Source organism: Pithys albifrons, chromosome 7 (assembly GCF_047495875.1).
Source record: "Pithys albifrons albifrons isolate INPA30051 chromosome 7, PitAlb_v1, whole genome shotgun sequence".
NCBI classification, from domain to species: domain Eukaryota; kingdom Metazoa; phylum Chordata; class Aves; order Passeriformes; family Thamnophilidae; genus Pithys; species Pithys albifrons.
Window position 1 is genome coordinate 60,772,247 of NC_092464.1, and position 15,766 is coordinate 60,788,012.

At 52.1% G+C, this 15,766-nt stretch overlaps 1 protein-coding gene across 1 annotated transcript; it reads left to right on the forward strand.

The window, feature by feature from the left end:
* The first annotated feature begins 4,408 nt into the window (after positions 1 to 4,408).
* Positions 4,409 to 5,323, forward strand: LOC139673898 (olfactory receptor 14J1-like). The gene has a single exon (XM_071559832.1). The coding sequence runs from the start codon at positions 4,409 to 4,411 to the stop codon at positions 5,321 to 5,323; it is 915 nt and encodes a 304-aa protein (XP_071415933.1).
* Positions 5,324 to 15,766: the final 10,443 nt, after the last annotated feature.

The following is a 15,766-nucleotide window of genomic DNA, read 5'->3' on the forward strand; positions in this document are numbered from 1 at the left end:
CGTATTTAATTTTATTCTCTGCCAACTGTCCTTGCTTTCACCTCCTGGCAGTGGCTTCATGACCCCTGTCACAGCCAGCCCTGGCCCTGCACTGACCCAGCTCTGCTGCCCCACAGATGCTGCATTAGGAAGGGAAGGTCCATGGGGGAGGGAAATGCACAGGGACTCATCCTGGAAGGGACCTCGGGCGGGTTCTGGGCCAAACCAAAGCACAGTGAGTGGAGAAAGGGACACAGGGATGGGCTGTTTGTGTGCTCTGCCATGTCAGGAGAAGATATAGAGCTCCAGAGACACCCAGACAATGTGGATCCCTCATGAGATGATCTCAGACAGGGGCTCCCAGGCCTCTGCCAGTCACTGGTTACTCTGGTTTGATGGTCACTGGTGGTTACACCCACCCACACCCCCACCAGTGTTCTGTGCACACACACCAGTCTCACCAGTGTCTGGGCCCCCAAAGAACACAAGACCTGATGATTTGTGGCTTCCACTCCAGTGGCAGGCACTTGGATCTCCCTCCATACCCAGAGCACAGAGATCTCTTGTCCCAGAAAGTTCCTGGCAATGGAGGGATTAGGAAAATGGAACAGCCAGTGGAGTCAGTTGCAGGGCATGGTCAGGGAAAAGCACTGACCAGTCACCTCTTTAAACATGTTCAGCTTCTTTCATCCATTTTTTCCTCTGTTTTCTCATGTCTGTTCCTCCACAAATTTCTTTGGTCATTTCCTGGACATCCCATGGCAAGTCTTGTACAGTCCCTAAATGCACTTTCTGGCTGCCCACCCTGAGTCTCAGGACCTGAGTGAGAAAACCCCCAACCTCAGCTGCAAGGCCATCCTGGGGGCTCTGTCACTGATCACTTGGGGAGCCTTTCATGTAGAGATGTTGGAAATCTCTATTAGTTCCTTTATAACTTTTGAGTTTTGAAAGGTTCCTCCAAAGTCATTGAAATTCATGTCCCTAAAAGGACTGTTTTTCCATTTTCATAAAGTGTTGGGGATTAGGTCACATTAAAATGCCAACATGGTGCATGTAGGTATTTGCAACCCTGTGGAGAAGGAGTTGGGGATATAGGAAAAAAGAATAATAAACTGTTTGGGTTGGAAGAGACCTAAAATAGCCACTAGTCAAAGTGCACTTCAGTTACTCAGGGACACCTTCCACAAGTTTAGGTTGTAGAAAATTCCAAACCTCGGGCAGTTACAGGAATGGGGTTTCCACTTACTCTGTAACCTGGCCCAGGTTCCTGCCACCCTCAGCACAAAATATTTCTTCCTGACATCCAATGGAAATCTCCCCTCATTCAGTTCCATTTCCTGTGCCTTGTTCTGCCAATACAACCTTTGGCAAAAAGTGTCACTCTGTCTCTCCTGCACTAAGAGCACAACATTTTCATGGCTAAATACCAGAGATATCGTATGAAGGGGTTTGGAAGCCTCCAAGCCCTGGGCCCAGTGGTGTGGAGACTGAGGAAAGAACAGGAGAAGCCTGAGAGGCCTCCAAGGGCAACTGGGGAGGTCCGGACTGCACACAAGGAGAAAGGAATTTCTGCCCAAGGGCAGTGCTGTGGTGCAACACAACCCCTTGAAGGAGTCTGGATCAGTCCAAGGCTTTGTGTGCCAAGGCAGAGCCAGGGAGGAGGGAGAGATGTCAGTGCAGGAAGGGGCCAGCGAGGTGGGGCAGCCAGGGGATGCCGACAGCCTGCAGGGAAAGGGGCAGGGCATGGACACCGTAGGACAGCCTGGACTGGAGAGGAGACAGGGATGTGCAAAAGCTGAAAGGCCCCAAGAGAGGCAACTTGTGCAGGCCTTTGGCCATGGCTGCTGTGTGTGCCCCTGATGGCATGAGGAGACAAGTGAGCCTTGCAGTCCTGGGGCCTCATTGCCTCCTTGTCCCTGCTCAGCAGCCTGGGAGGTGCCACCCCATCCTCCTGCCCCTGCTATTCCACATCCCACACCCCGGTGCCCAAGGAAGAGCCCTGAGGAATGAGGGAGGGACAGGATCTCTCTTCCCAGGGCCTGGGGGTCACGGCTGTGACCTTTGGGTTAATGAAATGTTTCTTACTTTCCTCAGCATCAGAATGACCTTTCTTTCCTAGTCCATATTTGTCATCATTGTCTCTTTGTTTTCTAACTGGAATCTGGGGACACTTTCTCAGTTATGTACCTCAGAGGGACCCATTAACAACAAAAGAAACTTTAAAGTTTGATTCTGACTTTGCTTTCTCATGAGGTTCCTGCACCTTCCCTCAGGGTCTGATGTTCAGGGACTCAGCACCAAACCCCCCAGAGGGCCATTAAATGCCCTGGGCTGTTGCTGTGCTGCTGAGCTGGGCCGGGCTCCTGGCACACAGGGAGCTCCTGGCAAGCGGGCAGCGCTGCAGAGAGACAGCTCTGCCCAGGAGCAGCTCCTGTGCACAGCCCAGCAGGGCTCAGGGCACTGCCTGCACACACCGAGGGCAGAAAAGCAGGGCAGAGAGAGGTTACACACAGTCTGGGGTGTGAGGAAAGTTGAGAGGAAGATCCACAGAAGAGGAATCTTTCCAGGCTTTCAGAAGGTATGTCTGCATGAAGGGCAATGTATGTGCAGTTTGTGGGAAGATCTCCCAACGCTGGCACATCCCACAGCCTGGGGGGTCTCTAATGTGGGATATCACAGTGTCTCTGGTGCTGAAGAGGAGGACGGGCTGCAAAGCAGGGACTCTCTGCTGCACCATCCCAGGGACATCACAGCAGGGTTCCCTCCTCCCAGGTATGGCTGTAGAGTTTGAACCCCGGTTGTGCCACCCAGGCTGCCCCAAACTGTCCTGCAGAGCAGGGTCCTGCACCCCAGGGTGCTGTGCCAGGGCAGGAGCTCTCCCACCCACAAGAGGCAGCTCTCATCTGGTCTGGGGAGCTCCCTCAATGCTGGGAGAGAGGCTGTGGGTGGAAAGAGCAAACCCTGGCAGGGCAGGGCAGGGCAGGGCAGGGCAGGGTAGGGCAGGGCAGGTTTGTTCAGCTATCAAGTGAGAGTTTCATAGGTGAGGACTGCTTACAGAACTAGAGCACTCCAGGATATTTTCCAGGGGATACTTCAAGGAGAAGGTGAAAGGAGGGATTTCTATCAGGCTCTCAAGCCACATACCTGGTGGTTTGTCATGCAGAGGGAACACTGAGGAGCTGCACAGGGGCTGAGAACTACCTGGCATTGTTGGTGTCTGGGAGGTGGCACAGCTGAATCAGGGTGATAATGCCCTGAGTGCCCACCTGGTTCTGCCCTGGCTCCTCCCAGCCGGACCCTCAGTGTGCATTTCCTTTTTCCTCAACTTGCTCATGTTGCTGGGGTTCTTTCCTCCTTCTCTCAGTCAGGTTCACTGGGAATGGGAGTTCAAGCTACAGAGTCAATCACTGATCCTGTGATCCCCCTCAGGCAGGTGGGTCCCTGGGAATGAGACATTCCAATTTTCCTCTGACCTGTGGGGCTGTCAGTAGTGAATTCTGTGTGCCTGCAGAATGAGTTGTGTTTCCCAGAATCAAACCCCATTGTCAGGACACTTGGCTCTTCTCTGAGATGTCCTTCCAAGCTGGGAGCTGTCCTCAAGAATGCAAATCACCTTCATAGCACAATTGTGTTATCTAAAATCCCCAGTGCAGAGGGGCAGAGATGCTGTGCCCATCCCAGGAAATGCTGTTGGGTTGGTGAGATGAGCCATGTGTGTCCTTGAGACCTTGAGACAGGCTGAGACACTGAGTGGTCTGTGATGGATCTCTTTGCTCTCAACAGTGTCTGGTGGCATTTCAGACAACAATGGGAGTGTGATCACTCTCTGTCTGAGGAAGGTGCAAGCTCAGGGCAGCTGGAAGAAGGCAGAGAGACAGAACAGCTCCCCTCACTCTGCACTAAGCCATAGACATGGTCCTGTTTGGGAAGCCCTGCTCTGCTCTTCCTCAGGGCAGCACAAATGCTGAGGGGTTCTGCCATCCAGGAAAACTCACAGGGAAGATGAGGGGAGTCAGAAACAAAACACCCAAACCTCTGAAACTGCCTTCTGGAATCCTGAAACCTTCTCAAAACTGGGAGTGCAGATGCCCATGAGAACTTTTGCTTTAGGAGCAGTTTCATCTGACACAGCTGAACACCAGGATGGGCCCTGCCCCCACCATGGGCATGACCCCACTGGAGCAGAGCAGGGCTGACCCTCACAGCCAGTGGGCAGAGGGGCTGGTCCTCATGGGAAATGTAGTGAGCACCAAGCAGGGCTCCAGCCATGGATATGAAGCAGTTTCCTGAAAAAGGAAAAGTGGGGAGTGTGAGCAGAAGGGAAAGGGGTATTGGGATATGGCTGTGATTATTCTCATAAATATCTCATCTGATTTGTCACTGTTATTTCCTCCTTGGACATAACAGTGTCCACCTCCAGAAGCAGCAAATGTCCAACAGCAGCTCCATCAGCCAGTTTCTCCTCCTGCCATTGGCAGACACGCGGCAGCTGCAGCTCCTGCACTTCTGTCTCTTCCTGGGCATCTCCCTGGCTGCCCTCCTGGGCAACGGCCTCATCATCAGCGCCGTAGCCTGCGACCACCACCTGCACACCCCCATGCACTTCTTCCTGCTCAACCTGTCCCTCACAGACCTTGGCTCCATATGCACCATTGTCCCCAAAGCCATGCACAACTCCCTCTGGGACACCACAACCATCTCCTACATGGGATGTGCTGCACAGATCTTCTTCCTTATTTTCTTCATTGGAACAGAGATTTCCCTCCTCACCATCATGTGCTACGACCGCTACGTTGCCATCTGCAAACCCCTGCACTACGAGACCCTCCTGGGCAGCAGAGCTTGTGCCCACATGGCAGCAGCTGCCTGGGCCACTGCGTTTCTCAATGCTCTGCTGCACGCAGTCAATACATTTTCCCTGCCCCTGTGCCAGGGCAATGCCCTGAGCCAGTTCTTCTGTGAAATCCCACAGATCCTCAAGCTCTCCTGCTCACACTCCTACCTCAGGGAAATTGGGCTCCTTCTGGTTAGTATCTGTTTAGTGTTTGGTTATTTTGGTTTCATAGTCTTCTCCTATGTGCAGATCTTCAGGGCTGTGCTGAGGATCCCCTCTGAGCAGGGACGGCACAAAGCCTTTTCCACATGCCTCCCTCACCTGGCCGTGGTCTCCCTGTTTGTCATCACTGATGTGTTTGCCCACCTGAAGCCTCCCTCCATGTCCTCTCCATCTCTGAATGTGGTGGTGTCAGTTCTGTACTTGGTGGTGCCTCCCACACTGAACCCCCTCATCTACAGCCTGAGGAACCAGGAGCTCAAGGATGCTGTGAGGAAAATGATGACTTGATGCTTTCCAGAAGCATAAAACTGTTGTTTCTGTTGATGTCTGCATAGCATTGGGACTGGAACTCATTACAGCCCCATCCTGGTTTCTCAGTATTTTGGTGGGGGTCATGAGATAAGTTTCTGCAAAATTAAATTTTTAATTAACCTCCATTATGATCTCTTATGTTTCTTTGGAGTTTGACCCAGAGACTGTCTAAATGAGGATTTGTTCCACTTGAGTAGTTGTACAAAATAAAGGACAGTGCAGTGACTTGTTTGATCCTTCTTCTTAGGCATTCAGAAAGGACAGCTCACTGCAGGACAGTGCATGTTTACAGAGAGGAGGGGACTCTTCAGAGCTGCCCTTTCTGCTTCCACACTCTCCTAAGCCCTTGTGTTGGTCCAAGGCCTTGGTCCTCTGCCAGCTTGGTCACATCCTGCTGTGTGTCCATCCTGGGCTCACAGGCAGGGACAGGCCATGGGCACTGCTGGGACGCAGCTGAGCTGCACAACAGCAGCTCCATCAGGAAAGGGCAACTCCTGAGGGCAGGACAGGAAGGGTTTGGGCTTCCTCCAAAGTTGCTCTTAAGAACATGCCTAAGGAAGAGACATTCAAGAGGCTCCTTGTGCTGCTTTGTCTGCCCATGGCTCAGTGTGATGAGATCAGGGTCCCAGTGTGACTTTCAAAGGACTTAGTTCTGGTTCAGGTTTTACTTGTTGGTGGCCAGAGACCATGCAGATGAAATTAACCTTCCTGGGGCTCAACAGCTTGTGACAGGGCTGATGGCAGGTAAATGATTTGCTTAAGACACTTTGGAGCTCCCAGGAGAACACGAGACCTGCAGCAACAGTGTGAGCAGGAGCTGACAGTGAATAGAGCCCAATGAGAACAGGCCTGTCCAGCTCGGAGTCACCCAGAGATAATATTCTACATCTGAGTGTGAACTGAAAAAAAGAGCCCTGCAACCCCAGGGAATACAGCAGGTTGAGGGAAAGGAGTCTTGTGATTCATTTTCCTTTCCATAAGCATTCATGGTCTGGATCCAGTGCAGCCCCCAGACCCATCTCCCAGCACTGGAACAAGGCAGGGCCCCTCTGAGCACCCTCCATGGTCACACAAGAGCTTGTGTGGCAGGGGGTCAGTGGCAGGGACCACCATCAGCTGGCTCTGCCTCCCAGCCTGACCAGCACAGCCCAGCAGAGTCCCCACATGGCCCCAGGCACCACAGCCCCTGTGCCCTGCAGAGCAGCACCCCCAGCTCGGGGGCTGTGGGGAGAACGGGGAGGGGCTGCAGGAATGGCTGGTCAGGCCAGCACAGACGTGTTTCCCTGGGGAAAGGCTCTGTGGGGAGATGGGATGTGCCAGGAGAAGAGCAGGACAGGCTGTGTGTGCAGAGGAGCCATGGAAAGAGGCTGCCCTGTCCCTGTGGCTGCAGGAGATGCCCGACCTGAAGATCTCCTGAGCATTCCACAGACAGGGTCACTGTCCCTGACCTCCATTTCCTCCATTTCTCGCTGGAGGGCCAGACATGACTCTGCTGCTCTGCTGGGCTTGGGCAGGCACAGGGAGATGGGGAGACCAGGAGGAGGTTGGACTGGGAATGGCCAGGAAGAGGGAAAGCCTAATGTTGAGCTGAAGTGTGTGAGTGTGCAGGGTGGGGGCTCTGCAGGGCTGAGTTGCCTCCAGCCCCGGGCAGTGGCAGCAGGAGCCCAGGGAGACACTGCACCTGTTGCCAGGAACTGTCTGTGTGTGTGCAAGGGAAGGACTCGTGTCTCTGAACAGCCCTGGGGGTGTGAGCAGGGCATGAGCCCAGCTCAGGTGTGGGCACCTGTCAGAGCCCTGACATATCTGGGTGTAACTGCAGGAACAACCTCCCTGTCCCAGGGACATTTATCTCACCAGCCTTGAGCATGCCCATTCCAAATGTCCATGTCTCCTCCATCCCTCTGCTCTGCCTTTATGTCCCTTTCTTTCCACACCAGGAAACAGCCTGGGGGAATCTCCCCTGTGCAGTCAGAGAGGCTCTGTGAGCAGGAGTGACAGTGTTCTCCAGAAGGTGCATTTGTCCCCTTTGACATGACCCAGAGCTCAGGACTGTGAAAACATTCCCAGGCACACACAGCTTGGAGAGATCTTGGAAGGCAAATTGGGAGAGGAAGAACAGAAGAGGCAAAATTAGGGATATGAAACCATCCCAAAGAAGTTCAGTAGCTCCTCTGAGCAATGTTTCTGCATTCAAAACACTGGTAGGAAATGTACTCTGATAAATAGCTGCACAAATATTTTCACATAAACAGTGAGTGAATCAGATTAATAGAACAAGTGTGTGGTGTTTTCAGTAGAAAGAAAACTATGAAAAAACCCTTGAAATGAAAAATAAACAGCACATCATAATGATAGGCAAGGAAGTCTTCAACAGTTACCAGGATTTCTTGTCTACAGAGGTTTCAACTACCTCCTAAAACCCACACTCCTGGCTTCAGGCCATGACTTCCCAGAGCAGTCACAGAGTTGGCCACTGACCCAGAGATGCCCCAGGGCAACTCAAGGACCCAAGTGTGAAAAGTCCCCCAGAGTGTCTGTGAGCCCTTCTGGAACAGGAGCTGCTGGGCAGGAAGGACCAGCTGGGGAGGGGCAGGGAATCCCCCCCTGCAGCACTGCTGGCCAGGCTGAGGAGGGTCCTCTCCAGCACAGCAGAACATCCTGTCCCCTTGGGGTCTGGGCTGTCAGGTGTGTTCCCAGAACTGACTGACCAAGCTGGGCAGGCAGATGCTCAGGGGTCATGAAGGGTGTCACAAAGCTGAGTCCATCCAGCTGAAGGATTTGGGGAGGTCAGAAGGAACTGGGACAAAAGGGATGGGATATTTCGGGGAAGGGAGGGGGGCTTGGCCAACAGAGAGCAAAGATTTTGGTGAGGTAAAACCAAGTTCAGATAATGCTGAGGGTGTTGAAACACTGACTGTGCAAACACTCCTGATGGGCCTTTACCTGTAATTTGTGTACCATTGCAACTTCTGTGAGGATAACCTGATACTCCTAATTTCACCCCCAGCAATCTTCTCTCAGGAACCAAAGGAACCCTGGGACACTGTGGAATGCCTTGGAACCAAGGGGCCATTCTGACACTTGGGAACCTCATGGAATCAAAGATCCATTGTGACTCTGCAGAACCTCAAGGAAACAGAAGCCCACTGTGAACCTGTGGAGCCTCATGGAATCCAGGGATCATTGTGACACTACAGGGCCTCATGGACTCCAAGGAACCCTGGGACACTGCAGAAATTCATGGAATCAAGGGGCCTTATGACACTCCAGGGCCTCATGGATTCAACGAATCCTGGAACAGTCTCAATCTGATGTAATCATCGTGCAATTGCAACACTACAGAAACTTATGGAACCCAGGGGCAATTTTGACCTTTCAGGGCTCCATGGAACAAAAGGGTCCCTGGGACACTGTGGAAACTCATGGAAACAAGGGGCCATTGGGACACTGCAGGGCCTGAAGGAACAAAAGGGATCCTGGGATACTGCAGAGCTCACGGAACCAAAGGGTTCATTGTGACAGGTGGGGCCTCATGGAACAAAAGGGGTCTTGAGACAGTTTTTATCTTCATAGAATCAAGGGGTCATTGTCACACTGTGGAACCTCAGGGAACCAGGATGCCACCTGGACACTGCAGGGCCTCACAGAACTAAAGGAATTCTGGAACACTATGGAACATTATGGAAATATTTTGGGTCTGGCTGAGGTGGAGCTCATTTCCCCACAGCAGCCCTCCCAGTGCTGTGCTTTGTGTTGGGAGCTGGAAAGGTGCTGAGAACACACCAATGTTTTGGCTACTGCTGAGCAGGGCTGGCACAGCCCCAGCACTGCAACGTTCCTTCACCAGACAAGGGCAAGGTCCTGGGAAGGGACACAGCCAGGCCAGCTGTGCCAGAGTGACCAGAGGGATATTCCAGATCATGGGATGTCAGCTCAGATATAAAAGATGAGGAAAGGAGGAGGAAGGGGGGCATTCATTGTTTACAATATTTCCCTGCTGAGCAGCTCCGTGTGCCGAAGCCTGGCTTGCTGGGACATGGCCAGACATCACTGATGATGGGAAGTAGAGAACAAACCTGGTTATTTTCCTATTTGTTCGTGTGCAAACTTTGGCTTTTCATTCAGTAAAGTTCCTTATCCCAACCCACCAGTCATTTTCCATCTTATTCTCTCTCCCCTGTCCATCTGGGAAGGGCAGTGATAGAGCAGCTTGATGGGCAGCCTGTAATTCTTCCCTTTCTCATTTTGCTCTTCTTAAAGATGGGCTTGGCATCTGCCTTTTCCAAGGAACCCAGAACCTCTCAGATTGCTCTGGCCCTTTTGAGAGCACAGCCCAGAATCCCAGGCAAGGGTGATGCAGCAGTTCAGGAGCACTTGCAATGAACTGTCCAAGACCATTGAGGTGAATCTCACTGGGCCAGTGGAGTTTGTTCCTGGAGTCACTCACAGAAATGTCGAGGTCCAGCAAGGCATCCACCTCTGAACTGGGATTGTGGGATTCTCATGCACCCAGGGGTGATCAGAGAGTCTTTCCCTTTTACACCCATGGGGAGATCATTGCAGGAGTCACAGTCTCTCCCTGGGCTCTCACTGCCACTGCTGGGGGCTGGAGGCACCTCAGCCCTGTGGGGTGTCACCTGCTCTGCCCCTCTCTGAGATGCCCCATGGCCTGAGGGATGGACACAGGGGGAGCTCTGTGCTCAGAAGCACATCCCAGTGCTGCATCCTGGGGGTTTTCCAGGTGATGTGGGGCCCAGAGTGAAGTGACCTCGAGACACTGTGTGTCCCACAGCCCTTCCCAGCATCTCCAGGATTAGCTGATGGTCTTTGTGTTCTCTTGGGTTCCTCTCCCACACACACACACTGTGAATGCTGAAGTCTCCTCTGTACAATTGCAGCATGGCCTTGTGAGCTGCTCATTTGGTGTCCCCATGGAGGGACAAACAACCTGTCAGTGGTGGGTGAGAGGCCAGGGCTGGGAATGGTGTTTGCAGGGGGTGATCTGTGACAATTGCCCTGGGGCCCCTTGCCCAGGGTGTCCAGGAAACAAAGACAAAGCCCAGACCCTGCTCTGCTGCTCCTTCAGGTGTGTCCCTGGAGGCCTGGCTGTGGAAGGGACACTGCTGTGCCCTCTCCTGCTCTCACACACTTTGGCTCTTCACTGTGCTTTTCTGCAACAGGGCAGTTTCCTGGGGCTTGACAGCCTATGAGAAGACACCAGTTCCTTACAGCCCCAGGGCTTGTCACCTCCTCACCCACTCCATAGAGCTGTGGAGGTGTCCTACTGCTCTCCTGCACTCCCCATTCCACACCCCACATCACTCTGCTCCAGGAGCATCCTGTTAGGAACCAGAGATGGGTGGCAGGGCTTGGCTGTGCTGCTTGGCAAAGTCCATCAGGCACTTTCACAGCCACATTCCACAGTCCATTTTCCACCTGTAACCAATGACTCTGAGTTGCTGCTTCCCCAGTCCTCAGGAATGGTCTCCTTGTCTGCTCTTCCCCTCCGGGGTCTCTTTTCAGTGATGGCCTCAGTGGGGCTTGCTGACACTCTCAGAAACTTGAAGGTTTGATGATGAATTTTGCTTTTTTAGAGTTTTTTTCAGTTTTCAAATCTTCAGTTCAGGAATTCAGTGCCAGAGTGCTCATTAACATTCAAAACATCCTAACAAGACAAGCCTTGGGGAATAATTTAATATTAAGGCTTCAATTCTTTTATGCTTCATTAGACAGATCCCAGAAGTGTATTCAAAGTGAGTGCACTACAGTGACAAAAAAATGAAGAAATATAACTTTTTGTCCCATTTCCTTTTTCCTGTTTATACACTGAGAGCAGCAAACCCTAATTGATATTGTTCCCAAGCACCAGGGATGGTCTCCTTGCCTGCTCATTCCCTTCATGGTCTCTTTTCACTGATGGCATTTTAGAAAACAAACCCCTGGGAATAATTTACTTTTAAATTTTCAAATCCTCTGTGGTCAATTACAGAGATCTCAGAAATGCATTCAAAGTGAATATCTTATACTTAAAAAAAAAAAACACACAGCAAAAATATGTCTGTTTGTGGCCTGTTTATTTTTGCCTGTTTATACATTATTATCAGCAATTCCCTATTGATATTGACCCAGAGCATCTCCTAATTCAGTGTGAATAGATATGAAAATCAAGACCCTTTTTGTCTGACAATCCATCAGACTTTATCCCTAATCCCCACCCCACCATTTCCCTCATCACATCCCTCGGACTCAAAGCAGCCTTGTGGAATCTGAGCTTCCTCCACCAAAGGCTGGACCTGCAGGTTTCAGCTCCTTGGCACCAACTCCCAGCTGCTGTACTTGGAGAAAGAGCTGCAGGAGACACACAGGGATGTTCATGTATTGTCAGCAAACAAAACCAAAGGAAGGCACAGCTCAAAAATAGAAGAAATTCCTCTGCTGTATTTTAAGTTCACATGACTGACGTCCACTTTCCACAGCAGGCAATTTTAGACCAATGGAAAACACGTTATGTGTCAGGCACAGATCTAAAGGTCCCTCCAAGCGCTCCCTACCCCAATTCTGTCCATTTTGCTCTTTGCACAAAGTGAGTCACACACTGAAGTCAGAAGTTCCCTTGATCCAGAGCGGGAGGAAAAGAGAGAAAGTGAATGAATTACTTTGTTGTGCAAAGATAAATCTCCACTAATCCAAATATTTTGGGGTTACAGGAACTTTATTGGGCATGTTCTGCAGCATTTGTTCAGATGACAACAGGTTATGTGGGATTGTTGATCTGCTGGAGGGCAGGAAGGCTCTGCAGAGGGGTCTGGACAGGCTGGATCGATGGGCCCAGGCCAACTGGATGAGGTTCAACAAGGCCAAGTGCTGGGCCCTGCCTTGAGGTCACAACCACCCCAAATCCCTGGCCATGCCCTGCAACTGTTCCCCACAGCCTGTCCTGTGTCCTTCATCCTTCCTTGCCTAAAATTTTTTAAGACAAGGAATCTTCGTGCTCTGGGTAAGCAGGGAGATCAAAGTGCCAATAGAAGGGAATCACAACTGAACAGATTTGTATTATGCATGGCCAGGGACTGGTGAGATTTGTAGCCACAGAAAGCTTCTCTTCATGGCCAATACATAAAATTTAAAGAGAATACAATTTCTAAACTCCACAGCTCTTTGTGCATCTTTCCTCAGCCACAGCAACCAGGATAAGCCCCATCCTTGCTGTGCTGGTCCCACAGCCCAGGGTGCTCCTGGCCTCCCTTGCTGCCAGGGCACACGGCTGCCTCCTGCCCAGCTCCTGCCCACCCACAGCTGCCTTACAGGGCTGCTCCCAGCCAGGCAGCTCCCAGCCTGTGCCATGGCCAGGGCAGTGCCCTGCAGGGGCACACACTGCCATGTGTCCCTCTGCCATTGCAGGAGGTTCCTGCCAAGATGGGCTCTCCTCCTCCCTGAAGCTTTCCCTGAGCACAGAGGCCTGAGAGACCTTTCCAGTGAAGACTCAGTCAGAGAAGCCATGGAGTCCCTCAACCCCACAGCAGTGTCTGCTGGAATTAAATCCCCCTCCCCATCCCACATCAGCCCTGCATTTGCCTCCTTCAGCCTTGGTCTCCAGCACAGCCACTGAGGCTCTTTTGGCTCTTGACCTTTCCTGCAGCCACCAACTCCCAGGGGAGCTCTGCCCTTGCCACAGTCCCACGTGCCATGCCCAGAAATTCCTTGTCTGTGCCTGGCCTTGCTTTAACCCCCTGGCAGCAGCTCCATGGCCCCTTTGTGCCCCACTGCCCCACAGCTGGTCCCACAGCCCCCTGTGCAGCCCCAGCCCAGGGCAGGAGCATCCATAGTGGGGAATGGCCCCTCTGATGGGATGCCCAGGGCAGTCCTTGGCCTTGGTCACAAAAGACTGGGTGGCTAATTAACTGGGATAAAATAAATAGTTATTTTTTTTTGATAACAGAAAAGTTAGAAGGGGAAAAAAAGGAAAATTATATAAGAGGAGAGACTTGGTCTCTCATGAAATGCACTGGGTGCCACTGACAGAGCAAAGCAGGCAGTCTCTTCCTGCTGAAAAGCATCCAGTCATCATTTTCCTCAGGGCATTCTTGATCTCCTGGTTTCTCAGGCTGTAGATGAGGGGATTCACTGCTGGAGGCACCACCGAGTACAGAACTGCCACCACCAGATCCAGGGATGGGGAGGAGATGGAGGGAGGTATAAGGTAGGATAATGTGCCAGTGCTGAGAAACAGGGAGACCACGGCCAGGTGAGGGAGGCACGTGGAAAAGGCTTTGTGCCGTCCCTGCTCAGAGGGGATCCTCAGCACAGCCCTGAAGATCTGCACATAGGAGAAAACTATGAAAATGAAACATCCTGAGGCTAAAGACAAACTAACCACAATAAGCCCAAGTTCCCTGAGGTAGGAGTGTGAGCAGGAGAGCTTGAGGATCTGTGGGATTTCACAAAAGAACTGGCCCAGGGCATTGCCATGGCACAGGGGCAGGGAAAATGTATTGACTGTGTGCAGCAGAGCATTGAGAAAGCCAGTGGCCCAGGCAGCTGCTGCCATGTGGGCACAAGCTCTGCTGCCCAGGAGGGTCCCGTAGTGCAGGGGTTTGCAGATGGCAACGTAGCGGTCGTAGCACATGATGGTGAGGAGGGAAAACTCTGTTGACATGAAGAAGAAAAAAAAAAACACCTGTGCAGCACATCCCATGTAGGAGATGGTTGTGGTGTCCCAGAGGGAGTTGTGCATGGCTTTGGGGACAGTGGTGCAGATGCAGCCCAGGTCTGTGAGGGACAGGTTGAGCAGGAAGAAGTGCATGGGGGTGTGCAGGTGGTGGTCGCAGGCTACGGCGCTGATGATGAGGCTGTTACCCAGGAGGGCAGCCAGGGAGATGCCCAGGAAGAGCCACAAGTGCAGGAGCTGCAGCTGCCGCGTGTCTGCCAATGGCAGGAGGACGAACTGGCTGATGGAGCTGCTGTTGGGCATTTGCTGCCTCTGGGCTTGGGGACCTGTTCATAGAGAAAAAGACAGAGACAAGTCATGTCATGCTTCCTTGAGCTAAATGATGCCATTTCCCACAGACTGTCTCACTTTGACTCATCCACCCTTGTTACCTCTCTTGGAAAATCCTTCATCCAGCTCCCTAACTTGAGCTTACTTTGTGCTTTCTGGGAGTGCCATGAGCAGCCAGACCTGTGTGTGTGGGCTCTGGAGGAGCCATCCCTGCACCTCTGCCGTGGGTTTGTGGTCACATGGCAGAGGGACTAGGCTGGATATTCAGAATTTGTCAAATGGAATCCCTCCTAATGCAGAAAGGTTGGTTACCATCTCCACTCCCAGGTCTAAACCAGGTGGGTGGCACAAAGTGGATTTAGGGAATTTTTTCCTACCCATTTTCCATGCCTGGTTCTCTGAGGTCAGAAATCCACAGCATTTCTGCTGCACTTGGAGTGAGACCCTGAGAGGTGTGGGAGGCCAAGGGATTCCTGTGGCTTAGGACAAGGTGAGTGGCTGGACAGGCTTGTTCCCAACTGCCCTATATTTGACCTTCGAGGATCAGAGGTCAATCACCCTCACACGTTACCCTGAGTAGAAACCAGACCCTGCTGAGAGCAGAGGGATCACTAAATGTCTCAGCCTTTCTTAAGGTCTCTGAGGGAGACTCAATTCTGCCAAAGACATACGAAGTTCATTTGACTAATTCAGCAGCATTTGCTCAGTTGTAACATCTTTGTACATCGCCATGGGGCATTCAGGTAACACCAGTGTGCTACAGAACATGAGGACATTACAAGGAGATGCCTGAGTGCCCTGAGCATGGTATGTCATTAAAGGATAGTCACCTCATTCCCCTGTCACACACACTGCTTGGCTCACAGCTCACCAGTTAGAGGAATGCTTGGACATTCCATTCCTAAGGACACACCTGCATGGCTGGATTCACAAGGGCAGTGCCAGACTCAGGAGCTGCAAATCCCAGAGTCTCACTGAGAGAACAAGGCAACAAGAACAATATCAGAGTAGTGGAGAGACAAGGGAAAATTATTGTGGTGCTCTGTGTGAGAAGCCAGGGAAGAGACAGCAGGCCCCGAGGACAGTGTTACCCTGACCCAGCTGTGCCACCTGCCAGACACCAACAGTGCCCTCCTTCCCACAGCATTTCTCTTTTTAGCTCCCCTTCATGCTTTCATCATGTCCCTGCTGCCTGGACATTTCCTCCTGAGAGGTGCCTTTTCCCTGTCAGCACTCCCAGTCCCATCCCAACCTCTGTGCACTCACCCTGGCCCTACAGGAACCTGCCTGTCTGCAGGGCACTGCCCGGGGCATGTTCTGTCTGCAGGTGGGAAAGGGCAGGTCAGAACATCCCTGATGGGCCCAGAAAAGGTAATCATTGTGCTGTCCACAGCTGAGGCACTTCAGGAGGCTCCCAGAAA

Bases quoted from the DNA above. Each gene is read 5' to 3' on its own strand.
- LOC139673898 (XM_071559832.1), top strand. From the start codon at position 4,409: ATGTCCAACAGCAGCTCCATCAGCCAGTTTCTCCTCCTGCCATTGGCA.